The 15,696-nt window shown below is 45.0% G+C and overlaps 1 protein-coding gene across 5 annotated transcripts in view; it reads right to left on the reverse strand.

Moving 5' to 3' along the window:
• Positions 1–772: 772 nt before the first annotated feature.
• LOC131187122 (solute carrier family 2, facilitated glucose transporter member 5-like) overlaps positions 773–15,696 on the reverse strand; it is a 28,710-nt gene continuing 13,786 nt past the window's right edge. For 4 of the 5 annotated variants that reach the window (XM_058161315.1, XM_058161314.1, XM_058161312.1 and 1 more), the window contains 12 exons: positions 13,122–13,179; positions 10,890–10,988; positions 10,096–10,256; positions 9,684–9,808; positions 9,204–9,356; positions 8,795–8,920; positions 7,364–7,551; positions 6,508–6,618; positions 5,681–5,782; positions 4,499–4,571; positions 3,620–3,747; positions 773–2,626 (listed from right to left, as the gene is read on the reverse strand). In XM_058161315.1, the coding sequence (XP_058017298.1) occupies positions 2,390–2,626; positions 3,620–3,747; positions 4,499–4,571; positions 5,681–5,782; positions 6,508–6,618; positions 7,364–7,551; positions 8,795–8,920; positions 9,204–9,356; positions 9,684–9,808; positions 10,096–10,256; positions 10,890–10,988; positions 13,122–13,157 (1,539 nt within the window). In that variant the 5' untranslated portion in view covers positions 13,158–13,179 and the 3' untranslated portion in view covers positions 773–2,389. The remainder of the gene's footprint in view (positions 2,627–3,619; positions 3,748–4,498; positions 4,572–5,680; positions 5,783–6,507; positions 6,619–7,363; positions 7,552–8,794; positions 8,921–9,203; positions 9,357–9,683; positions 9,809–10,095; positions 10,257–10,889; positions 10,989–13,121; positions 13,180–15,696) is intronic. The other variant, XM_058161316.1, reaches the window with a different exon arrangement.

Below are 15,696 nucleotides of genomic sequence, written 5' to 3' on the forward strand. Positions count from 1 at the left end.
AAAAAACGAAAAAACAGTGGTGCCCTCCCACCCAGCAGAGACTTATGGGTAGGACTGAGACCTTTTTAAGTCCCAGGCTACTGACCCACGTGTGTGGTGTGGACACAGAAGTCTTTTGTGCAATGTTGGGGAAATCTGGAGCTAGAATGTCCCGGGTCTAACCCCAAAAATCCAAATTAATGGGTTGGGGGGGGGTCCATCAAAGGAGATCGAACTCCCCCACACACACACCTTTGGATTGCCCTGTGTCAAGACAGTATGGGGAGAGGGTGTCACAAAAAGATTGCGAACCGATTATCCAGATTTGCTCCCCACCGAAACCTGCTTAATAATTTAAATGTAAAAGCCTGCATGGCCTAAAAACTTCTTATTTGTGGCTTGCCGGTTGTGGGGCATCAATAAATTCTCCACCAGTTCAACCCAAGCCTTATTTTTTCTATTTCTTAAAATGTATACTGCCCACCCTCTCACAAATAATTCATTAATCCAATTATTTGGTATTATTCATCTGACACGCATGGTAGTTGGATAACACCAAACTGAACTGAAGGACATTGACACGTTCTTAAATTGTAGGTTTCCCTCACTGCATTTTTTTTTAAAAAAAAAATCTCAAATGTGCTTTATGCAATGAGCTCCGTGAACCCCAAATTTGATTTTATTCTTCTGGAAAATGGCATCTCACTCTCTCTAAATATATCTCGGCGCAGGAACACAATCCCAGCTGACAAGAAGATCGGAAACAAAACTCACTTGCCGCTTTTCCAAGCGTTCTCCAATAACTATTTTTATTTCGCAGCACTCAAAATAATAAAATAAAATACACCTGTTTGTGCAAAGTATAATTCCTTGACACTTTGGGGGAAAAATATCCAGAGCAAATAAAACTTTTTAAAAAACACACACAGAACCCACAAACAAAAAACCCATTTCAAGATATGTACAACATTCTCTTGGCTATTTCTCAAATTTGTGGATTTATTTATTTTTTTAAATCAGGTTCGCTTTGAAAAGGGTCGATTCTGGTTGCATCAACCTTGTTTTGGAAAATGAAACTCCCAGGTTGCCAAAACCCCTGCACGCTTACCTTGAATGCAAGGGATCTGCAGATCTGCCTCCAGAAAATAAAAAAAAAATGCACCAGTGATATCTAGCATATCAGGGATCCTGTCTAAAGATGAAACCCTGAGAAGCTAGCTTTCCACATTTCGGGGATCTTTTCCCATCTCAAAACGTTTTAACAGCCTGGGATCCGGAACAAAAAAAAGAGGAGATGGTTTTGTTTAATTTAGAAGTGTTTCTCTTGAAAAAAAAACACTTGGCAAGAGACCACGGCGGTATAGACACAAAACTTGCAAAAATGCAATTGTGTTATAATAAGACAGCCAAGGATGGGCCTGGGATTTGGGAAAACGAACCATTTAATCTTAACACCTCCGTAAAGCATTCATTTTCATTGAATCTCACTAAGGCATTTAATCTAACGAAGGCACTTAATCTAACACATCTTCAAGGGGCCCTGGGGGAGAGGTTGGGTGTGTGTGTATGTGTTACAAAATGCACCTCTCAAATTTAAGCAATGGTGCTTAAGTGGTGGGATTCAAGTAATTTAACAACCGGTTCTCTGCCCTAATGATTTCTTCCAACAACCAGTTTGCCAAACTGCTCATAAAGTTAACAACCGGTTCTCCCGAAATTAGGTGAACCAGCTGAATCCCACCACTCACACAGATTCTATCTATCTATCTATCTATCTATCTATCTATCTATCTATCTATCTATCTATCTATCTATCTATCTATCTATCTATAGGATTCAAATAATTTAACAACCGCTTCTCTGCCCTAACGATTTCTTCCAACAACCAGACTGCTCAGAAAGTTAACAACCGGGTCTCCCGGAGTTGGGCAAACCGGCTGAATCCCACCACTGGGTGTGTCTCTTTCTCCACTTAAATTCGGGTGTTATCTAAGGACAGAAGCCCCAGCATTATTGTTAAACGAAAAATTATTTACACGCTCCCAACATAAAGCCCCCAAATGCATCCCTATTCAAGAACAACAACAAAAAATACTGATAATTTTTTTTTTCCAAGAGTCCACCGGATGGAAAACACGTTTTTTTTTTTCCAACCTGCGCACAATATTCGCTGTGAATCTCTTCCAAAACAGGATTTTGTAAATCCACCAACATCTCGCTAACTCTGGTCCCACATTGGAAGGCAACGGCTGAGGGGATGGGGGGGGAATGGCAACACTCAGTCACCCCCCTTTCTCCTTGAAATATGATTTTTAAGTTTTTGAGGGTGCCCTTTGTCCAACACCGAGGAGAGGCACGTTACAAACCGGCGATGTTTAAGGGAGAGTTCGGTTCGGTGGTTTGCCGAGACTTACAACGCGCTGGTTCTCTCCCCGTCCATTTTCTTCCCGTACGGCACGGAAACGGCGGTGAAATCTTTCAGTTCGTCTTTCTCAGCCTGATTTTCAGTGCCGTTCCTCTTGGCCATGATCTGGTTGATCTCCATAAAGGTTTTGTTCTTGGTTTCAGGGACAATAAGGAAGACGTAGACCGCAGTGGCCAAGCAGACGGCCCCAAAAATTAGGAAACAGTAGGGACCCAGCCCTTGCTGGAGAAGGAACGACAAAGAGATGGGACATTTGTAAGACGTTGCATCGGTCGGCAGCTCTGCAATATATTTTTATTTGGGGGGGTGGGGAGAAAACTTTTTGGGAAAAACCTTGGCTCAAAATCAACCTGAGGTTTTGGGTTTCGTTAAGAAACCATTCAGACGTTATAAAGAGTTAAGCTTTGCATTTTGAACTTAATAACAGCAGGAAGACTGTTAATTGGACAATATTGGAAGAAAAAAAGAAGTACCCAGAATAGAAGAATGGATATTGAAAGTTTCTAATTTGGCCGAGATGGCTAAAACCTTCTTGAAAGACAGTACTCAAGAAAAATATCTAAATGAATGGAAGAATTGGATTGATTATATTCAAAATAGATATCAGATTAAGAAATTTCAGACTGCCTTTGAACGAAGGATGCTGTTTATTTTAATGGAAGAAGTCGGGTTATGTGAAAGAGAAGGGTTATAATTGTGTTAGATTTTTAAAAATTTAATGTATGACTGTTTGTTTATTGAACTATACCTTGTGTTTGCTCCAGGAAGTCGGGGGTGGGGGGAGGGAAAAAATTTGTTTTTTAAAACTTTTTCAATAATAAAAAAAAAGAGTTAAGCTTTGCCTCTGATCTAAAACTTTAGGCATTCCCCCACTGACGACACAATTCAGCCCAAAATTTCTGTCGCAAGACGGTTGTTAAGTGTTAAAGTTAGTACAACGGATGTAAAATGCCTCTGGGTTGCCCCATTGATTTGGCTTGTCAGAAGGTCGCAAAAACATTCTCGTTGCGCCCAGAGAAATATCTGCCTCTACCCAGGATCAAACGCACATCCCCACCCGATTGCGAGGAGAGAGCTCCGCCTTTAGGCCACCACATCGCTCCTCTGTTTTCGGATGCTTACACGCATTAATCAGAATGCGGGGCCAAACCGGCCACCACCACCACCCCCGGCCCCAATTGCAAAAAAGTTTCAGAACTTTTAAAAAGATTTTACCTCCATGTAGCTAAAAACCAGCCCCACGGTGAAATTCGACAGCCAGTGCACCGAACCTCCCACCATGAAGGCGGCCGGGCGAGAAGACTGAAGGAACATCTCCATTATCATAACACTTGGAATTGGGCCTAAAAGGGAAAGAAATTGGAAATCAGAGAAACGAGGCGAGCATCTTTCATGAGGACTAGAAACTTAAAAGATACCTATATAGCAGCGATGGCTAACCTTCTCCAAACCGAATCCCAGTGGTGCCAAAGCGAGCGCGCGTGTGCCCAAACCCCCAAAACCCAATGCCTGCGTGCCCCCACCTATAGCATGGTAATTATACATAAATTCTATTATACGTTATTGAAGAGGTTTTTAACGAGATAAAAAGCAGTACAAAGAATAGTGAATAGGACAGAAAATGGGGGGGGGGAAATAATAGAAAAGTTTTGACCATTATAATGTTTTTTTTACTTTATATTATTTTAAATTAAATTTTCACTTCTTTTTTATCCTTTCTCTCAGGTTCCAACATAATTTCCTGCTTCTATAATCATTCATGAATCACCAGTTTCGTTTTCCTCCAAAAAAAAAAAGTCCATCAGGGGTTTCCAGACAGAACCTAAATGCAATAGTTGATAGCTGAGAAAAGTTAAAAATTTTGCCACCTCTTAATGTTGTCGTCACTGAGGACTAGAAACATGAGGGGGCTTCAATTCGAAGAAACTAAATCTCAAGGGCCCTTTGCTTTTATAACATCCAGGACAATCGCTCTGTTATGGAGACAATCTATATCCTAGTTAGAACTGAGTGGAGGGGTGTGAATGCGTTGACAAGCCAATTTAAGATATAGAGTTGATTAGTATGTGAGCATACACCCAGAAATCTACTTACTTGCACCAATGGCATGTCCCACGACGTAAATGATTACGCAGGCAATGCTGAGGTAGGGCATCCACCAGATCGCCTGGGGGGGAAATTGAAAATATAAAGGATTTCAAAATATATATTTAAAAGACGTTGAGAGTTTGGAAAGAGTGCAGAGAAGAGCAACAAAGAGGATTAGGGGACTGGAGGCTAAAACATATGAAGAACGGTTGCAGGAACTCGGTATGTCTAGTTTAATGAAGAGAAGGACTAGGGGAGACATGATAGCAGGGTTGCAATATCTCAGGGGTTGCCACAAAGAAGAGGGAGTCAAGCTATTCTCCAAAGCACCTGAGGGCAGGACAAGAAGAAACGGGTGGAAACTATAATCAAGGAGAGAAGCAACTTTAGAGCTAAGGAGGAATTTCCTGACGGTTAGAACAATTAACCAGTGGAACAGCTTGCCTCCAGAAGTTGTGAATGCTCCAACCCTGGAAGTTTTAAAGAAGATTTGTCTGAAGTGGTATACAGTTTCCAACCTAAGCAGGGGGTTGGACTAGTAGACCTCTAAGGTCCATTCCTACTCCGAAGATGATGATGGATGAGAGTCCACTAAGCAATTCTTAAGTTATTCTGTTATTCTGAAAAAGTTAGCCCTTAGAGGGAGTCCAGGAATACTAGTTGCATCTTTATTGTAAAGACATATCTTGGAAGCTTTGAAAGTATTTCAACCCCTCCTTTCCTTTCGCTCGCTGGAAAACTAGGGTCCTTTCTGAAATGCTTCCCACACTCCTTTTCCTTCTAAGGGTTCACACTGCCTTCTCTTCCGCGGTGGGTTCCAGATATTCTTACTACCGGTTCGCCGCCTGCGCACCTTCCCCGCCTGTGCCCGGCCTTCCTTGCATTGTGTTTTGTGCACATGGGCCTGCGTTCCGCGCATGCGCCCGGCCTCAAAAACGTGACTAAGTAGGACAGCATTACGTCCACCGCTATCAGTTCGGCCGAACCGGCATGAACCGGCTGAAGCTCCACCTCTGCTTCTCTTATCTGCAATTCTTCCTTCTTTCTCCCAAGCTCACATCCCATTTAAAGGAAGGAAGCATGCTATGGGAGAATCCAAGCTAAAAAATTGTGGGGTTTTCCTCCAGATGAACCCCACAGATCCTCTTCCCTTCCAGCCAATCAAAAGCCTTTTTTTTTTAAACCTACCTTGAGATTCAGCGCAATGGTTAACACAGCACAGGCGACGCAACAGATCCCAAAACCAGCCAGAAGCAAAATCCTTCGTCCCAGCGCCTCAATAACAAATACCTACCGCACGGTGGGGAAAAGGTAAGGTTGGGAAACCGAAGACCATAAGGCACTGACAGAACTCACCGCCATGCCGAGGAGAGCTCCCCACCCCATCCTTCCCTTGCCCCTCCCCAAATCCTTCAAACTGCAAGTTAGTTGGCAAACTATAGTTTTTTCATGTTTCTTTCCTAAACAGCTGGGAAAAACAATTCCGAATTCGAATTTAATTCCCTTTTCTATTCGTTTGGCTTGGAGGTAGAAGCCATTTTGCAGATTTACGACCCGCAATTGAGCCCGAGGTTCATGTTGTTGAGAATTTGTTGAGTTTTGCTCCGTTTTGCAACCTTTCTTGCCACGGTTGTTACGCGAATCGCTGCCGTTGGTAAGTTAGTAACCTGGCTGTTAAAAGTGAATCCCTGCAGTCCTTTAGCACGGTTGTTAAGTGAATCTGGGGACTAACTTTGCTTGTCAGAAAGTCGCAAAAGGTTGATGGCCTGACCCCGGGGCTGCTGCAACCGTTGTAAATATGAGTCAGTGGCCACTAAGCGTCTGAATTTTTATCACATTGACATGCAAAGGTTAACTGTGAAAAAGGGGCCAAAGTCAAGTTTTTTCAGTGCAGTTAGTAACTTTGAACGGCCGCTAAACAAACTGTCGTAAGTCAAGGACTGCTTGGAGTCGTGGGGAGGGGGCGGTTTCTCTCTCTCTCTCTCTCTCTCAAAGCCAAATCAAACAAACCATACCGCAACGATAGTCATCAATACATTGACAGCTCCCGTTCCCACCGTGACGAATTGAACGTTGTATTCTTCAATTCCTGCATTCGAGTAGATCCGGTCAGCGTAATAATACACCTGCAAATCAGATTGAAAACAGGGTTGGGGGGGGGTTCAAGAGAGTGAATTTGATGTCCCCTGGTCTCTACAGCCTCAAAATCTCCTCGTGGCCTCCTCTCCAATAACCGAATTTGACGTCCCCTGGCCTCTACGGCCTCAAGATCTCCTCGTGGTGTCCTCTCCAATAGCTAAATTTGACATCCCCTTGTCTCTACGGCCTCAAGATCTCCTCGTGGCCTCCTCTCCAATAGCTAAATTTGACATCCCCTGGTCTCTATGGTCTCAAGATCTCCTCGTGGCCTCCTCTCCAATTACTGAATTTGACATCCCCTGGTCTCTACGGTCTCAAGATCTCCTTGTGGCCTCCTCTCCGATAACCGAATTTGACATCCCCTGGTCTCTACGGCCTCAAGATCTCCTCGTGGCCTCCTCTCCAATCACTGAATTTGACATCCCCTGGCCTCTCCGGTCTCAAGATCTCCTCGTGGCCTCCTCTCCGATAACCGAATTTGACATCCCCTGGCCTCTACGGCCTCAAGATCTCCCCGTGGCCTCCTCTCCGATAACCACCAACGCCCCGCCCCCAGCACAGTTTATAGATTTTTCTTTCAAGCCTTTGACTTCAATTCTTTCAACCGTCCACACTTCCTCTCAATATTGAATGGAAAGAAAAGGAAAAATGAGCAAGGGGTGAGTCTGGATGACCTCTAGGGACCCCCCCCCGGCTTCACAAAAGTGTGCCTTCGGTTGGGTTCTTATTTACCGCGTTGACCCCGGAGAGCTGCTGACCCATCATCATGACGATGATGGAAATGAGCTGCCAGCGAAGGCCCGGATAAGTGAAGAGGGTCAACACGGACATCCGGCCCTCGGCTTTCTCCGCTTGGTCTTCCTGCCGCATCTCGTCCATCTCATCTTCCACGTCATCCGAGCCTCGCAGCTTCCTCAAAGCTGAACGGGAAGAAAGAAAAAAGAAAAGAAAAGACGAGGAATATAATCTCACAGGAAGCCAAGATGGGAGCAGGGGACGCTGGGAATTGTAGTTCAGTCCCATCCGAGGGCCACAAATTTTATCCCTACATTAAGAGGGATGTATTGAGTGGTGCGGTGGCCTAGAAGGTCACCTCACAATCAGGAGGCTGTGAGTTCGATCCTAAGTAGAGGCAGGTATTTCTCTCTCTGGGCACAATGAGAATATATCTGCCGAACAAAACTCCGCAGTGGCGACAGGAAGGGCATCTGGCCAGTAAAACAATCTCCTTCCTCCATTCAGTTGCCGTGACTCCACCCCCGCAAGGGATTATGGGGTCGTTAAACGAAGATTAAGAGGGATATATTAAATAGAGCTCAAACTATCGGCAATTCTGGACTTACGACCGAAAGTTTTGACCTCAAGTTGTGAGCCCAACATCTCCATTGTTAAGCGAGACAGCAGCGAAGTGAATTCCGCCCTGTTTTACGAACTTCCTGGCCACCGCCGTTAAATTAGTCGCACAGTTGTTAAGTGAATCTGGCTCCCCCCGTCGACTTTGCTTGTCCGAAGGTCCCAAAAGGGGATCGCGTGACTCTTGACCGTCATAAATACGAGTCAAGTCGCCCAAGCGTCCAAATTTTGATCCCCTGACTTTGGGGATGTTGCAACGGTCATTAAGCGTGAAAAAGTCGCTTTTTTCAAGATCGTTGCAACTTCGAACAGTCCCTCAAGGAATGGTTGTACGTTGAGGACTTCCTGTAGAGCCAAGCAATATTCTGCATCCCAGAATTATAAAGCCAAAACTTTATATAATTTTATATGTTTGGGAAATCTGAGGCCGACTGGCTTAAACTGCCCAGGACTTTTTGGTTATCAATGTAGAATTGAAAAAAGACACAACACGAATGAAACAGGACTGGACAGGGAAGAGGAAAACAACTGGTTCATATTTATGACAGTCGCAGTGTCCCAGAGTCACGTGGACCCCTCTTTGATGGCTTTCTGACTAAGCCAAGTCGATGGGGAAGCCAGGTTTCGCTTAACAACCGTCTGACCAATTGAACAACCGCAGTGATTCACTTATAACAAATGGAGGGGGGGCAAGAAAAGTCGCTGAATGGCGCAAAACTCACTTTTAACAAATTTCTCACTCTGCAACTGGGTTCAATTGTGGCCGTAAAGCCGAGGACTACTGGTATTCCCTAGCAGCTGGAAATATACCTGCTCTTGCGCCCTCTTCATCGCCTTTCTGGATCAGCAGATACCTGGGGCTCTCGGGGAAAAACGGAAGGAGGATAAGCTGTAATGCGGCGGGGACTCCCGTCAGACCCATGAGGATCGGCCACCCTGCAGGGAAAGAGGGAGAGACGTCACAACATCCCACAACGCCTCTACCGACCCCTGTCCTTCCACAGGACCCCGCAACAAGGCCTCTACCGATCCCTGTCCTTGCACAACACCCCACAACAAGGCCTCCACCAATCCCCCGTTCTTCCACAACACCCCACAACAAGGCCTCCACCAATCCCCCGTTCTTCCACAACACCCCGCAACAAGGCCTCTACCGATCCCCGTCCTTGCACAACACCCCACAACAAGGCCTCCACCAATCCCCGTCTCTCCGGTTTACCTTCGTCGCTTCCGAGGATCATTCTCATCCCGAGAATCTGAGCCGCCAGTATTCCCACCGTGATAAACAGCTGCGGCATCACCCCAATGGCTCCGCGAAGGTTTTTGGGGGACATCTCTCCGAGGTACATGGGGACAACGTTGGAAGAAAGGCCTAACTCGGAAAACGAGAAGAGATTCCGGATAGTATCGGGGAACACAACCCTCACCCCCACAAATGATGGTTTTCCTGACAGTAACATTATGTGTTCCACGGGTCAAGGACGATTCCTTAATTTCTCCACTCTTTTCCTAAATATATATTTTTTTATCTACCTCTTCCATATCCCCAACCTCTAACTCATCGTATTTCAACCTTCGCAATTTGAAGACTGGTAGACTTCAATTCCCGGAATTCCCCGCTCCCCGCCTCTTTTTAAACACAGAGACGGAAAATGGCGTCTCTAAGATGGACGAGGTGATCTTAGCGCAGAGGTCTCACCTGCGCAGATGCCTATAATGATGCGGCAAATGATGATCACTTCGAAGGTCTTGGCTACCTTGGAGGTCCCCATGAGGATGGCAGGGATGATGGAGAAGATGTTGTTGATGAGGAGGGTGCCCTTTCTGAAAAGGAGGAGAACATCTCAAGAGCTTCAGAAGATTCAACCTGGAGCCCTAAAGGATGAAGGTTTGGCCCTCAACCTTCTTCCTCTTGAGATAACACCCTTCCGTGGCCCACAGAAAACCATCCCAGGAGGTCCTCTTTGCTTGGACATCCAACTACACCCAGCAGGAAACCCAAGCCAGATGTTTCTCCTGGTACTGTGGATGTTCTCTATCTCCCAGGCCAGCTGGAGCCTCACACCCGGCCCAGGATGCAAACTATGCAAACAAAGAAGAAGGAAACCTACCTGCCACAGTTGTTCACCATGGGCCCCACCATCAGCGATCCAAAGAACCCCCCCAGTGGGAAGAAGGACACACTCAGAGACCAGAGGGCGGTCATCAAGCTCTCATCCATATATTTACTGTATCGTCTCTGGTACGTTTCATTGTAAAATTGTTGCATGAACTGGAAGGATAGATGGAAGAAAGGACCAATTAGAGAGGACCAACAAGCAGCCCAATTTGTATTGATGGAGGGCTTCCAGTGTGTTGGGTACCCAACATCCTCAGCCGGCAAAATTTGAGTTACAGTAAAAAGTATCTAGGTTGGCATAAGTGGATTTAAGCAAAATTAAAAGTTTGTCATTTGGGCTGAAATAAGTCCCTACTCACAGGTACTTTGTTAGAAAATTCTGTTTTATATAAAGCACCACAGAGCAAATAAATACAGTCACCATGTGCTTTACTGCTCAACTGTAACAGGAAACTCTTACTAAAGAAACCATAGATTATAACCATAGAGGCACACTAAATTAAACATTGCCATCTACTGGCTGAATAATTCCGTAATTGCAGTGCAAAATACATTCTAACGTGTATTAAAAACACTTTCTAAATCTGTGTTTCTCAATTTCGACCACTTTTTAAGAGATGCAGACTCAGATCTTAAAAGAGGCCAAAAGAAACACTCTTCTCTTTTTCTTAAGCCAAACTGAAAAAAATAAACACTATTGGCCATTTGGGCATCTCTACCTTCTTTGAAATTTATAAACGGCCAATAAATGCCCCCCTAAATGGATTATATATAACCCCAACGAACCGGAGCTGGAGAATTGATCACAGAAACGTTATATCCATACTGGAAAGATGATCCGAAGGCCGCGATGAGGGTCACTAAAGCAAGAATCACTGTCATTTTCTGGGGGAAAAAAAGAAAATAGACCAAGCTATGCAGAGACAGTATTCCTGAACCAGCCCTGATAAGCTAAGAGATCGAATTACTCTTCAAATATCCTTCTAACTCAGGGGTCGCCAAACTTTCAGACCTCAGGGACCACTAAATTCATACTTTTAAATCCCGCAGACCACTAATATGAATTTTTTAACAAATAGTATTTAAGTACAATATTGTTGTGTCTGTGCCCCCCCGAGCCAGGCCTCCTGCCAGAAAGTGACTTGGAAAGTGAGGGGGAAAGGCCGTCAGGACTTACCTCGGGAGCACCGGCTTCCCTGGCTCAGCTCCAGGAGCCAGAGGCAGGCCAGGTGGAGGAGATAACAAGGCCTCCATCCCCTGACTCTTCCCCCCTCCAGGCCACGCCTCCAGACCCAGCTGATGGCAATCAGGCCTGGCTGGACCCTAGGTTCCGTAGACAGGAGAGGTGGGAACAACAGAAGCAGGGGTGGGGCAGGCCTAGGAAGTGCTAAGTCATGGAGCCACACCCCACAGGATATAAAGGCAGCAAGAGCTGCTGTGCCTCTTCGTGGCAGGCAAATTAACTGCTTAACTAAGAGCTGAAGTACTGCTTGTTCCTCTGTGACTCATCGCTGTCGAGGGAGATAACAGAGACACTTGGCAGATGCTCGCTATTCTGCTGCCAGAGCTGATAGTGCCAGCTAATTAAGCCAACACTCGGACGGAGGCGAGGGGGGACAGAACAAATATAAAAAATGCAAATAATTTTTCTGCGGACCACCAAAATTTTTTCGCAGATCACCAAGTCGGTGATCACTGTTCTAACTGACCCTGGCTAGATTAAGTGCCTCGGTCTTCCCATCTGCAAAACGGGAAAGTAACTTACAGGAATTAACTTACGGCCGTGATGGATGTGGCACGCAGAGCCCTCTCTGCAAGCACGCGGGCAGTCACCAGCTGCTGTTCTGGTTTCCGGCACGCACATGCAAGCTAGCCAGCTGGTCTCCACACGCACCGGAAGGCTGGAAACCCAAAGACCAGCTGCCAGGCACACATGTGGACATGCTGGCCAGCTGGTCTTTAGGTTTATGGCCCTCTGGCGCATGTGAAGACCAGCTGGCCAGCACAGACACTGAAAACCCAAAGGCCAGCTGGCCAGAGCACGCATGCGCCATTTTCCAGCTGGTCTTCGAGTTTCCGGCGCACGCATTCCAGTTTGGCCACTCAGTGCCGAAAAAATTCATCATCACTGATTTTTCGGTTATCCCCTTAACCAGCTAACCTGTGCAAACATTTGGAGCATTTCAAGGGTGCTTTTAACGCATGGAGAGAAATTTGAGTGGGTGGGGGAATCTCAAATCTGTATGGACCCCGATTTACATTTTATGGAATTTTTTTTTTCTTGTTTCAGTTCCTCTATTCTCCCACCACCGACCACCACCAGTCTGCAGGCTGGGATTAACTCTTGAGTCTAGGCGTCTGGCATGTGGACTTTAGTTCCCAGAGTTCCCCAGCCAGCTATGGCTCTATGGTGGCTAAGGAATTCTGGGAGTTTGAAGTCCGCATATCTTTAAAAGCATTCGGGTGGGGGAGTTTCACATTTTAAAGATGCCAAGCTTTGGGAACAATAGGAAAAGGCAGTTCCCATTTTATTTTATTTTTTGCAAATGTTACATTTGATGGATTTGTTTTTTTCTTGTTTTGGTTCCTCTATTTCTCCCCTCCAGCCTGCAGGCGGGCAGGGATTAGCTCTCCTTGAGATAAGGGGCAGGTTGATTTAGTTACTGATTAAGGAGGAAAGGGTATATTTTTGTCTTGGATTAGGTGGAGGAGGAAGGCGGAGGAGGAATAACCATGAAAAAAGACTTTGCGTATCAGCCATAAACAGGATCCCCTGGCGTATTTATAAATCTTGTGGATGTTCACACAAAGCTCCCCATCCCGGGGAATAAATTGGTAGTGTGCCAATTTAGCTCAGGAAATCCACATTTGTTAATTGTCTCACTTCAAATGAAACAACCTCCAACAAATGTTTTATTAGAGTGGAAGTCCTGCCTGCTCATCTTTCCTAAACCCCCAGAACCCCAGTGTCCATTTCTGTCCCCCACCACCACCCTCAAAACGAAAACTCATACTCACCCCCTTCTGGGGTTCCGGTGGCACGGGTTGTGGCATTTTCACTTCCTGCCCTGAGGACCTAAAGCAAAGAATGGAGAAAGAAAGAAAGAAAGAAAGAAAGAAAGAAAGAAAGAAAGAAAGAAAGAAAGAAAGAAAGAAAGAAAGAAAGAATACATTCCACAAGCCAGGGTTATAAACATCTGCAATTAAATGCCACCGAGCAAGATAAGTTGGTGACGCATCGCAATTTATTTTACAACTCTTGCTCCTGGATAAAATGGGACATTTCGAGCCTTTGGAATCTTTGGCAGTTTATATCAAATCTCTTTTTCTCTCTCTCTCTCTCTCCTTCTAGTTCAAATCACAGACTGGTAGCAGAGATGGAGGAAGAAGAAGAAATGAGTTCAAATTTTGCTTTTGGCCAAGTGGGGAGGGGGCGGGGAATCCTTTGTTTCATCCTCCCAAATCTTTTTTTTTTTTTGCCTTACTTCAAAGATTCTCCAATAGTGGTTCCCCCCCCTCCCCACTTTTAAGAGGTCTGGACTTCAACTCCCAGAATTCCCCAGCCTTCTAGGGAATTCTGGGAATTGAAGTCCAGACATCCTAAAACAGCCCCAAGACACTGTCCTACACAAACACCTTTCCAAACCAGTCACAACTACCCAGGTACTCTTTTTTTACAACTCGCCACATCCTTCTAGTTCAGAGGTCCCCAAATTTAGCAGCTTTAAGATTTGTGGACTTCAACTCCCAGAATTCCCCAGCTTTCTAGGGGGAATTCTTATTTATTTATTTATTTATTTATTTATTTATTTATTTATTTATTTATTTATTTAAATTTTTATACCGCCCTTCTCCCGAAGGACTCAGGGCGGTGTACAGCCAAGGTTAAAACAGTTAAATATACAAAATTAAAATATCAATTAAAATACATATTCAATAATGGCCAAATTAAAACCGTCAAATTGACCCAGCCTAAAATACCCCATATAAAATTACTAAAAATTAAAAATTTAAAAATCAAGCCAGTCCCGCTTGGATAAATAAATAAGTTTTTAATTCACGGCGAAAGGTCCGAAGGTCAGATAGTTGGCACAAACCGGGGGGGGGGGGAGTTCGTTCCAGAGAGTAGGAGCTCCAACAGAGAAGGCCCTTCCCCTGGGGGCCGCCAGCCGACATTGCTTGGCGGACGGCACCCTGAGAAGACCCTCTCTGTGTGAGCGTACGGGTCGGTGGGAGGCATAAGGTAACAGCAGGCGGTCCCGTAAGTACCCGGGTCCTAAGCCATGGAGCGCTTTAAAGGTGGTAACCAGAACCTTGAAGCGCACCCGAAAGACCACAGGTAGCCAGTGCAGACTGCGCAGGAGTGGTGTTACCCGGGAGCAACATGGAGCTCCCTCAATCACCCGCGCAGCTGCATTCTGGACTAACTGGAGTCTCTGAGTGCACTTCAGGGGTAGCCCCATGTAGAGAGCATTCTGGGAATTGAAATCCACAAGTCTTAAAGCCGCCAAGTTTGGGGACCCTCATTTTAGTTATTTGGTATTACACCTCCCATGACGTAGCCTGAAGCTTACTGAAATTGCAGTTGGGGGGATTGGATTAAAAGTCACACGTTTCCCCTCTTTTTGTCTCCTGCTTTTTCACCTCCAGAGCAGTTTTTTAAAAAGTAGCTTTTTAAAAGTTGGGCAGAAAGTTTAACAAGCGGAAAAGGTGGAGGGGGGGGGGAATAATTGTTTTATTTAGTGCCATCAGGATTAATTAAAAGCAGCAAATTCCAATTTTTGGAGAGCAGGACATCTCACGATCTGGATTTGGGGAAAATACTTTTTTTTCCCCGTGAATTAAAAGTTGCTATTTCTAAAAAAAAAATGTAAAAAATCAGCATTTTGAACCATCAATCCTATTAAAAAAACATCAGCGGGGTGGTGGTAGCTGTGGCTGATAGGCGTTGTAGTCCTCAAGATAGAAATCTTGATAGAAACACACACACACCCCAAACCATCACACAAAAAGGAGATGCTCTGCAAAACAAACCTGGCTTAAGAATCAAACTGAAGTTAGGAAAACAAAAGTTTTTAAGACAATCGGGCGTCCTCACAAGGCCCAGGGGAAAAAATAATGGCACCAAAGGCCATTCATTTCCTGGGTAGTGTAAGTGAAATTTTTAAAAGAAAGGATCTCTACACAACAAAAGGATGAGCCAAGCCTCCAGGCAGAAGGAGTCAATTCCAGCTTTTTTTTAAAAAAAAAAAGTAATAATTTTGAGGGGGGGAAAGGATTTTTTCAAAGGATTTTCTCAAAGGATGAAGCAAACATACAAAACCATGAAAACAATTGCTTTTCATTTGAGAAATCTTCCGCAAAGGGAATTTTATTAATTCCAAATAACTCAACAAAAAAAAAAAGTTATTTTTCTTCTTGGATTTCCCCCCCACCCCAAGCTTTCTCTTTTCTGCTTCAATTTCCCAAGCATTTTTTTTCCTCTCCCAATTGCTTTCCCTCCCTCGTATTCCTCTAATACGTAGGATCCCATCAACTAGCTGGCTGGGGATGATGGGGGAACCAAAGCAAACCCGATCCTCCAGTTGGGAGG

The sequence above is a fragment of the Ahaetulla prasina genome, chromosome 18, assembly GCF_028640845.1.
Source record: "Ahaetulla prasina isolate Xishuangbanna chromosome 18, ASM2864084v1, whole genome shotgun sequence".
NCBI lineage: Eukaryota > Metazoa > Chordata > Lepidosauria > Squamata > Colubridae > Ahaetulla > Ahaetulla prasina.